The sequence below is a fragment of the Scyliorhinus torazame genome, chromosome 5 (genome assembly GCF_047496885.1).
Source record: "Scyliorhinus torazame isolate Kashiwa2021f chromosome 5, sScyTor2.1, whole genome shotgun sequence".
Taxonomy (NCBI): Eukaryota; Metazoa; Chordata; class Chondrichthyes; order Carcharhiniformes; family Scyliorhinidae; genus Scyliorhinus; species Scyliorhinus torazame.
The window spans coordinates 173,748,199-173,759,283 of record NC_092711.1 but is presented as its reverse complement, the minus strand read 5'-3'; the positions used below and the strand labels follow the sequence as shown (position 1 = coordinate 173,759,283).

General features: G+C 47.2%; 1 protein-coding gene across 1 annotated transcript in view; it reads right to left on the bottom strand.

The window, feature by feature from the left end:
* Positions 1-695: 695 nt before the first annotated feature.
* Positions 696-11,085, bottom strand: part of LOC140418051 (uncharacterized) — an 80,364-nt gene continuing 69,974 nt past the window's right edge. The window contains exons 3-4 of the mRNA XM_072501478.1: positions 8,583-10,172; positions 696-982 (exon numbers count right to left, since the gene is read on the bottom strand). Of these exons, the coding sequence (XP_072357579.1) occupies positions 9,018-10,172 (1,155 nt within the window). The 3' untranslated portion in view covers positions 696-982; positions 8,583-9,017. The remainder of the gene's footprint in view (positions 983-8,582; positions 10,173-11,085) is intronic.

Genomic DNA, 11,085 nt, shown 5'->3' with positions numbered 1-11,085 from the left:
TGAAATATATGTTATTTACACTGGGTTTTTAATTATTAGATTGAGGTATCGGAGGCAAAGGGTGGAGGGTTTTAAAGTATAACTTTTCCTTTCTAACTAGTGTCCGCCATGGCTCAGGGGGCAGCACTATCACCTCTGGATCAGAAGGTTAAGACCCAGTTGGGGACCTGTGGACAAAAACCAGTTCCAACATTCCTGGTCCCAGCACTGAGTGAGTGCTGCACTGTCAGAACAGCTTTCTTTCAAATAAGATGTTAAACTGAGGCCCTGTCCCGTCCCCCCCAGGTGGATGTAAAAGTTCCCACAGCCAGCATTTTGAAGAAGAGCAGGGGAGTTATCCCCGGTGTCCCGGTCAATATTTATCCCTCAATCAACATCACTAAAACCAGATCATCTGCTCATTATCATTTGGTGTGTGGGATCTTGCTGTGTGGAAATTGGCCGCTGCGCTTCCTACATTACAACAGTGACTACACTTCAAAAGAACTTCATTGGCTGTAAAGCACTTTGGGACGTTCTGTGGTTGTGAAAGGCGCTATAGACATGTAAGTTTTTTAATTGAAGGTTTATGTTATCTGATCTTGTTATCTGGAACTTAATTGATTTGAGCCACACCCAACTTGCGATTTAATAAATTCACTTTGGTTCAGACAAGACTTTAACCAATTAAGACAAAATCAAAATTCTCTGGATAGTAAATTTAAAAATAAGTTTATTAAATGAAAATGTTTACTGAACAACTTTAAGACATGGACTTTTCCAACTTCATGTGGGTGATCAGTCTGTAGAAGCGTAACCCTCTCTGGCTCCTTCTCTGACAGTAATTCTTGTGGAATTCAGCCTCGGGAGTCTGGCTCCTTCTTTGACAGTAATTTCTTTGGAACTCGGCCTCGGGAGTCTTCAGTACTTGGCCAGCAAGGAAGATCTTCAGAACCTCTACTTTTATCCCCAAAGTGACCATTACCTCACGTCAGAGTTGGGTCTGTTGTAACATGATAATTGGTCAATTTGGTCACTAGATTAATTTAATTGGATCCCCAATTACTGACTCCACCTTCTCATTATCTCAGACAGGAATACAATAGAACTGTTTCATACTATCCCTTTATCTGATTCTATACAATCCCTTATTCATACAGTTTCAAATGTTGAGACTAATCAGAGTTTGAAGGTCTCTCTTGTCAGTACATTTATCCTCATTGCACTTTCTTTATACACAGCAATTAACCTTTGACATTTTTACAGCAAATGAGAATCAGGGCACGACCTAATGGCCACGATGCGCAAGGCGCGAATCCAAGTGCGCCAGTTAGATCGCAGGAGAGTCTGAAACTGGGCACCAAGCGCCAATCAGTTTCCGATCTAACCGACCTATTCCCACTGGCCGGATTAAGGCCAATCTCCATCCCGTTAACGGGAAGGACCCCCTATCTAAAGGCAAAGCTTGATTTAAGCGACTCCCCAGTCGGTCACATGGACGCCGATGAGTATTGGCCCCACACAGACATGGGCCGGGCATCATGGTACCCGAGGGGTTCCCGGGCCATGGAGGCCCCCGAATGGTCAGGGCTAGGGCAGGGTGCCCCCCTGGCACAGCCCCTGGGACGTGTGCATCTTGGCACTGCCAGACTGGCATCTTGGCACCACAAACCTGGACATTTCACACTCTGCCCACTCACTAAGATCATTCATAAAGATTGAGTCTTGATTTTGTGCAACAACCATGTCTTTCTCTCCATTTCAAATCCCGTGAAAATCGAAACTCAGCGTATCGTGAAATTATTATATTTAAAACAGAACGAGTTGTTGAGATTCACTGCCTAATAAAGGTGCAGGAAGGAAATTCAACAATAACTTTCACAAGGGAACTGGACAGATTCTGTAGGAAAAGAAACTTGCCGGGCGATGGGACTAATTAGTTAATTCAAAGAGCTAGCATGGGAACAATGAGCGGGATGGCCTCTTTCTGTGCTCACTTCTGCATTTGAAGAAAGTGGGAAATATCTGGAAGCCACTTCCTACGATGCGGGTAGAAGCCGAGATGATGGAATGTTTCCCAAAGGAAATTGGATGGGCTTTTAAGGGAAATAAACTGACAGGGATATGGGAATAGGACGGGGCAATGGTTTGATCTACAAGTTGTGAATCTTTGGAATTCTCTACCCATGAGGGCTGTGGGAGCTCAGTCATTGATTGTGTTTAAAACAGAGACTGCCAGATTTCTAAATACCAATAACACAAAGGGATATGGGGACAGTGTGGGAAATAGCCATTGAAGTGGATGATCAGCCATGATCGTATTGAATGGCGGAGCAGGCTCGACGGGCTGAATGGCCAACTCCTGCTCCTATGTTCCAATGATACAAAGATAAGCAGGAAAGTAAATTATGAAGAGGACATAAGGAGGAAAAAAGGTAGATGTTAAATGAGTGAAATAAGATCTGCCAAATGGAGAATAATGTGGGAAAATGTGTAATTGTCCATATTGGCCAGAAGAATAAAAAAGCTTATTATCTAAATGGTGAGAGGTTGCAGAGATCTGAGATTCAGAGGGATCTGGGAGTCCAAGAGCATGAATCACAAAAGGCGAGTATACAGGTACAGCAAGTTATTAGGAAAGCTAATAGAATGTTATTGTTTATTGTGAGGGGAATTGAATACAAAAGTAGGGAGGTTATGCTTCAGTTATACATGGTAGCACAAGTGGATACCACTGTGGCATCACAGCTCCAGGGTCCGAGAATCGATTCCCCACTGGATCACTGTCTGTGGAGTCTGCACGTTCTCCCCGTGTCTGCGTGGGTTTCCTCCAGGTGCTCCGGTTTCCTCTCAGTCCAAAGGTGTGCAGGTCAGGTGGTTGGCCACGATAAATTGACCTTAGTGATCAAAAAGGTTAGGAGGGCTTATTGGGTTACGGGGATAGCGCTTAAGTGGGTTGGTGCACTCGATGGGCTGAATGGCCTCCTTCTGCACTATATGTTCCATGTACTATATTGGCGAGACCACATCTGGAGCACTGTGTACAGTATTACTCTCATTTAAGGTATGATGTAAATGTGTTGGAAGCAGTTCAGAGAAGGTTTACTGGACTCATACCTGGAATTGGAGGCTGGTCTTATGAGGAATGATTGGACAGGTTGGGCTTGTGCCCGATGGAGTTTAGGAGACTTGATTGAACCGTATAAGATGCTGAGGGACCTTGACAGGGTGGATGTGGAAAGGATGTTTCCTCTTGTGGGAGAATCTAGAAATTGGAGTCACTTCAAAAGTAATAACTTGCCCATTTAAGGCAGAGGAGAACGTTATCTCTCAGAGGGTTGGGAGTCTTTGGAACTCTCTTCCTCAAAGGGCAGTGGAAGCAGAGTCTTTGAATATTTTTAAGGCAAAGCCGGATAGATTCCTGAAAATCAAGGGGGTGAAAGTTTATCGGGGTAGGTGGGAATAAGACCACACTAAGACCATAAGGAATAGGAATAGGCCATTCGGCCCTTCCAGCCTGCTCCACATTTCAATAGGATCATGGCTGAAACCAACATTCCTCACATTCACTTTCCTGCCCTTTCCCCGTAATCCTCGGTTCCCTCACTGATCAAGAATCTATCTCAGCTGGGCAACACGGTGGTGCAGTGGTTAGCACTGCTGCCTCACGCCGCCAAGGTTCCAGGTTCGAACCCGGCTCTGGGTCACGGTCCGTGTGGAGTTTGCACATTCTCCCCGTGTTTGTGTGCGTTTCACCCCCACAACCCAAAGATGTGCAGGGTAGGTGGATTGGCCACGCTAAATTGCCCCTTAATTGGAAAATAATGAATTGGGCACTCTAAATTCACATTTTAAAAAACAAACAAAAAGAAAAAAGAATCTATCTCAGCCTTAAATATATACAAGGACTCTGTCCCCACAACTCTCAGTTCCAAAGACTCTCAGAAGAAATTCCTCCTCATCTCAGTCTAAAATTGACATCTCTTTATTCTGAGGCTATGCCCTCTGGTCCTAGATTCTCCCGTGAGGGGAAACATCCTCTCAGCATTTACCCTGTGAAGCTCCTTCAGAATCCTGTATGTTTCAATGAGATCACCTATCATTCTTCTAAATTCCAATGAGTAGAGTCCCAACCTGTTTAACGTTTGCCCCGAAGACAATCCCCCCATACCTGGGACCATCCTCGTGAACCTTCACTGAACCTCCTCCAATAAAATATCTTTCCTTAAATAAGGGGACCAAAACTGCTCACAGTTTTCCAGATGTGGTGTCACCAGCACCTTGTACAGCTGCAGCAAGACTTCCCGACTCTTATACTCCAACCCCCTTGGAATCAGGGCCAACATTCCATTAGCCTTCCTGATTACCTGCTGCACCTGTCTGCTAGCTTTCTGTGTTTCGTGCACAAGTTCCCCCAAGTCTCTTTGTGTTGCAGCTTTCTGCAGATTTTCTCCATTTAAATAATACTGTTCTTTTGTTCTCCCTTCCAAAATGAACTTCACATTTTCCCACATTATGCTCCATGTGGCAACCTTTTGTCCACTTGCTTAACCTCTCAATATCTCTTTGCAAACTGTTTGTATCCCCCTCGCAACTTGCCTTTCCATCTATTTATGTGTCATCTGCAAATTTGGGCACAGTACGTTCACTTCCTTCCTCCAAGTCATTCATATAAATTGTACACAGTTGCGGTCCCAGGACTGACCCCTGTGGAACCCCACTGGTTACAGGTCACCAACCTGAAAAAGAACCCCTTATCCCCACTCGCTGTTTTCTGCTCATTAGCCAATATCCTACCTCCAACTCCATGGGTTCTCATCTCATGACAACGTTTTGTGAGGTACCTTGTCAAAGGCCTTCTGGAAGTTTAAATACAACACAAGAGCCGGGGCAGCATGGTAGCATTGTGGATCGCACAATTGCTTCACAGCTCAGGGTCCCAGGTTCGATTCCGGGTTGTGGGGATAGGGTGGAGGTGTGGACCTTGGGTAGGGTGCTCTTTCGAAGAGCCGGTGCAGACTCGATGGGCCGAATGGCCTCCTTCTGCACTGTAAATTCTATGAAATTATATCTACTGGTCCCCCTCTATCCACTCTGGTTGAAAACTCCTCGAAACACTCTGATAAATTATCAGACACGGTTTCCCTTTCACAAAGCCATGCTGACTCTGCTTGATTAGATTATGATTTTCTCAATGTGCTGCTATTACTTCCTAATAATTGATTCCAACATTTTTTTCAATAGTCCTACAGTGTCTCGTTTTTGCCTCCTCCCACTTTGATTTGGGGGGTTGTCACATTGGCAGTTTTCCAATCCTCTGGTACTTCTCCAGAATCCAAGGATTTTTGGAAAATTACAATCAATGCATCCACTATCTCTTTCAGTCCCTCGTGATCACTAGTCCTTTGGTTCTCTCGTGTTTTTGAGACAATTTCTGTGTCTTCCTCCATGAAGACAGACACACATTGTTTAGTTTCTCTGCCATTTCCTTATTCCCCATTATAAACTCTCCTGTCTCTGCCTGGAATGGACCCACATTGGTCTTTGCTAATCTTTTCCTTTTCACATTCCGATAGGAGCTTTTCCAGTTGGTTTTTATGTTTCTCCCCAGTTTGCTCTCATATTCTATTTTCTCTTTATCAGTTTCTTGGTCCTTTGCTGAATTCTAAAACAAGTTCCCGATCCTCAGACTAACTACTATTTGGGCCACTTTGAGTCTCCTTCATTGATCTAATGGAATCTTTAACTTTTCTTGTCAGCCACGATAGCTTCATTTTGCTGTTTAATTTTTGCTTCTTAAAGGAATCTATATTTTACGTAAATAAAATGCAAGTGGTTGCCTGTCTATTGTCTGTCGTCATACAAAGAACAAAGGACAGTACAGCACAGGAACAGGCCCTTCGACCCACCAAGCCTTCTCGGATCATGATAGCTGTCTAAACTAAAACCTTCTTGGACTTCCGGTGACGGCGGGCGGGAGGCAGCCGCACAATGGAGGGCTCCCATTCGGGAACAGCATTTTCGGGGCTTTAAGCCCGGTCCCAGGGTCCACGGAGGCGGCAAAAGCAGGGAGAAGGCACAGAGGCGGCAGTGAAGGCACAGTGAAGAACAATGTCGAGGGGGAGCAAAAAACCGGCCGTAAAGAAAACAGCTGAAGGTCCGTCAGGGAGTGGAAAGGTCACCGCGGGATCATCAAGGAAAATGGAGGCTGGAGCACCAGGGGAGGCCGTATTGCTTACGGCTGAAGAAATAACTACGGTGATGGTTGCGGAATTCGAAAGGCAGTTTACAAAATACATGAAGGCAGTTTACAAAATACATGGAGACAATGAGGAAGGAGATGAGAGAGGTTTTGAGTGTGCTGGTGGAGGAGGCGATTTCCCCGGTGACGACGGCGATGGCGAGCGCAGTGGCGGAGGTGCGGGAGCAAGGGGAGGCGCTGAAGGAAGTGGAGGAGACATTATTGCAGCACGGTGATCAACTTACCTCGATGGGGAAGGAGATGCGGAAGGTGATGGACATTAACAAGGATCTGCGAGGAAAAATAGAAGACCTGGAAAACAGATCCAGGCGACAGAATTTGAGGATTGTGGGGCTGCCCGAAGGAGTTGAAGGACCGAGGCCAACTGAGTATTTTGCCGCGATGCTGGCGAAACTATTGGGGGAGGGGGAGGATCCCTCCCGATATGAACTGGATCGGGCTCATCGGTCGTGGAGGCCTGTACCAAAGGCGAGTGAGCTGCCAAGGGTAGTGACTCTGTGCTTCCGTAGGTACAGTGTGAAGGAGAAGGTCCTGTGCTGGGCCAAGCAGAAGCGGGTGGTGCAGAGGGCTGGAGCTGGTATACGTGTATACCAGGACTTTACGGTGGAGCTGGCGAGGAGGTGGGCTGCCTTCAATCGGGTGAAGAGGGCACTGTACATTGGCAAGGTGCAGTGTGGCATTGTATATTCAGCGAAGCTGAGGGTGACTTACAAGCTCAAGGACTTTTATTTTGGAACGGCGGAAGCAGCGGAGGAGTTTGCAAAGGCAGAAGGACTGTGGCAGAACGGAGAAATGGCCATGTGCCGATGTAACCTCAGGACTGTATTTTCTTCTTTTTTGTTTCACTGCGTGCGGGTGTATGGGCTAAAGGAGCCAATGTTGTATATATTTGGACAAGAGAAGAAATGGGACTTTCAGTCGTAATGAGGGTTCTTTGGGGTGTAGGTGGATATGCGGGGTTTGTGTGCTAAAATGGGATTTCTGGGCTTTCCTAGGGCCGGGCAAGGGGAAAGGGACCCGGGCGGGGGCCTCCACGCTGGCCGGTTTAAGCTGGCCAGTGAACGGGAGTGAGGTGGGGGGAGGGGCTGCGGCCATCGGAGCCTGGCAGAACAGGGTCCGAGTGGTCTAGCCGCGGTGGAAAGTTGGGGGGGAAGGAACCGAGGTTGGGGGGAGGAGTTTTACAGGAGGCAGTGGATGGGAGGAGTTGGAGACTGGGAGGTGTTTACAACTCTTGGGTATCATGTACGGTACTCTTTCAGAGGTTGGATGGCGTTGAGTGTAGGGGTGGGGGGGGGGGGGGTGGGGAGGGGGAGTGGGAGTGGACTCTATAGGTTAATGGTGATCCTGGGCGGTCCTGGACTCCTTTTTCTTTTCCTCCTTTGTTTTTTGTTGCCACCGTGGGAGGGTTTGTTTTATTGGATGCATATATTGACAGGCGGGCTGTTGTTTGGGGTGGTGGGAGGAAGGGATTGTTGGTATTGTTAAGGGGATTGATTTTATATTTGTTACCGTTTACTGTTTGTTAGTGGGTGGGGTGTAAACTTTGAAGGAAAATGTGAAAATGGAGAATAAAAACATTTTTAAAAATAAATAAATAAACTAAAACCTTCTGTGCTTCCAGGGTCTGTATTCCCATCCGAATCATGTATTTGTCAAGATGCCTCTTAAACGTCACTATCGTACCTGCTTCCACCACCTCCTCTGGCAGCGAGTTCCAGGCACTCACCACCCTCTGTGTAAAAAAACTTCCCTCGCACATCTCCTCTGAACTTTGCCCCTCGCACCTTAAACCTATGTCACCTGGTAATTGACTTTTCCAACCTGGGAAAAAGCTTCTGACTGTCCACTCTTTTATCAGGTCGTCCCTCAACTCCGTCGCTCTCATGAATACAATTCAAGTTTATCCAACCGCTCCTGACAGCTAATACCCTCCAGGCCAGGAAACATCCTGGTAAACCTCGTCTGTACTCTCTCCAAAGCCTCCACATCCTTTTGGTAATGTGGTGACCAGAATTGTAGGCAATATTCCACGTGTGGCCTAACTAAGGTTCTGTACAGCTGCAGCATGACTTGCCAATTTTTATACTCAATGCCCCGACCAATGAAGACAAGCATGCCGTCTGCCTTCTTAGCTCCTTATCCACCTGCGTTGCCACTTTCAGTGATATATTTATTGTAATTTCCCAACCTACCACAGACAACTTGCTCCTCAGACCATGACAGTTTCCTTCTGCGAGAAACACCCAGATAAATTAGGCAAAAGAACCCTGTAACCACCATAGCCCATCTTCATGGCAACGTGGCTGCTTTGGGAACTAAATATCTTCCAACGTGCAAACACCTTTTCATTCTGTGCTCCTCGTCAAACTTGGAACCAGGTTATCGCAACGAGGCTCAAAAATGGTCAGCCCACCGGAGGCAGAGGTGTTAGACCGGCCAGTCCAGCAGAAAGAAACCCTCCAATCATCACCATTCACCAGATGTCAGAATGAACAAAATGCAGTCCTGGATGTCAGTGAGGGCAGAAACAATAACAACGGAGCCAACATCTGGAATTTGTGAACTTGTTGGAGTCACAACAGGTGAGATGAATCACAAAACCCCTCCCCACATTGAGAGATGAATGGTGTCGCCCCAGAATTAACTCACTAGTGTCTTCATAGTTGGGACGGTTCATTAAATGTCTCCCCTGCTCAGAGCAGGTGAATGGCCTCTTCCAGGTGTGAACTCACTAGTGTTCCTGCAGGGTGTTTGGATATCTGAATCCCTTCTCTCACTAAGAGCAGGTTAATACCTTCCCCCCTGTGTGAACTCGCAGGTGTGTTTGCAGGTGGGATAACCGAGTGAATCCCTTCCCACACTGAGAGCAGCTGAACGGCCTCTCCCCAGTGTGAACTCGCTGGTGTGTCAGCAGGCTCGATGAAGTAGTGAATCCCTTCTCACACTGAGAGCAGGTGAACGGCCTCTCCCCAGTGTGAACTCGCTGGTGTGTCAGCAGGCTGGATGATTGAGTGAATCCCTTCTCACACTGAGAGCAGGAGAATGGCTTCTCCCCAGTGTGAACTCGCTGGTGTTTCTGCAGGTCGGATGATTGAGTGAATCCCTTCTCACACTGAGAGCAGGTGAACGGCCTCTCCCCAGTGTGAATCCGCTGATGTATCCGCAGGATGCATAATTGAGTGAATCCCTTCTCACACACAGAGCAGGTGAACGGCTTCTCCCCAGTGTGAACTCGCTGGTGTATCCGCAGGTTGGATGAATCACCAAATCCCTTCCCACACACAGAGCAAATGAACGGCCTCTCCCCAGTGTGAACTCGCTGGTGTGATTGCAGGGCGGATAACTGACTGAATCCCTTCTCACACTGAGAGCAGGTGAACGGCCTCTCCCCAGTGTGAATTCGCTGGTGTTTCTGCAGGTCGGATGATTGAATGAATTCCTTCTCACATTGAGAGCAGGTGAACGGCCTCTCCCCAGTGTGAATTCGCTGATGTATCCGCAGGTCGGATGATTGAGCGAATCCCTTCTCACATTGAGAGCAGGTGAACGGCTTCTCCCCAGTGTGAACTCGCTGATGTATCCGCAGGTTAGATGAATGACCGAATCCCTTCCCACACACAGGGCAGGTGAACGGCCTCTCCCCAGTGTGAACTCGCTGGTGTGACTGCAGGTTAGCTAACTGAGTGAATCCCTTCTCACATTGAGAGCAGATGAACGGCTTCTCCCCAGTGTGAACCCGCTGATGTATCCGCAGGTTGGATGAATCACCGAATCCCTTCCCACACACCGAGCAGATGAACGGCCTCTCCCCGGTGTGAATGTGCCGATGAGCTTCCAGTGCAGATGGAGCCCTGAATCCCTTCCCACAGTCCCCACATTTCCACCGTTTCTCCAGGGTGGGCGTGTCCTCGTGTCTCTCCAGGTTTGTCGATCAGTTGAAGCCTGGTCCACACAGAACACGTGTACGGTCTTTCCCCAATGTGAATGGTGAGATTTTTTTTTTTCAATCTGTGCAACTGGTTCAAACTCTTTCCACAGTCAGTGCTCTGGAACACTCTCACCCGGGTGTGTGTGGCTCGGGGCTTTTCCAGTCACACTGATGTTTTGAAGCCGACAGAAACGACAAACATTTCTCCTTCTAAATTCAAAGTCCGGTGATATTCAGTTACAAGGAATTGAGAGACTCAGTCAGATCGAGACGTGATGTTTGAGATTTCTGTCTGTAATTCCTCCTCTTCTAATATCCTGTAAAAACAATTTACAAAAGTTACTTTTCTTCCCCTCATTTTGGAGAAGGTATCCTGAGGGTAACGGCAGTCTGGCCGTGGGGTTAACCCTCCGGGTCCTCGATCTTATTGAGGAATGTCCCCTTGGATCTATTGTGGTGGTGATTCTTTTGTATTTTTGTTCTTTAGGGAGGGTTTATGTGTTGTTGACTTTATCCTACTCTGGTACAGACGGGGCTTTTATCTGTGAATGGAGCAGTTTGGGGAAACTTTGGTGCCTCTGGTGTAAAGTGAGTTGGAGGAGGGGGTAATGGTGCATGCCCGATTGTGGTGTGAAAATCTGTTCCTGTCTCTCTGTCGCCTAACTAATGGCGGCAGTTAATCTGCAAATTTTCTCAGGGAATGTACGGGGCATCCATCACCCTATCAGAAGGAAAAAAGATCCTCTCCTTTCTTAAGGAGAAAGTCAACATAGGTTTAGTACAGGAAACTCATCTGGATTATGAGAAACACTTTAAATTGACGCGGGATTAGTTGGGGCAGATTTTTTCACCTCCTTTCCATTGAGTCGCAGGGTTGTGGCAATGCTTATTATACACTATCCAAGCAGTCAGGGTA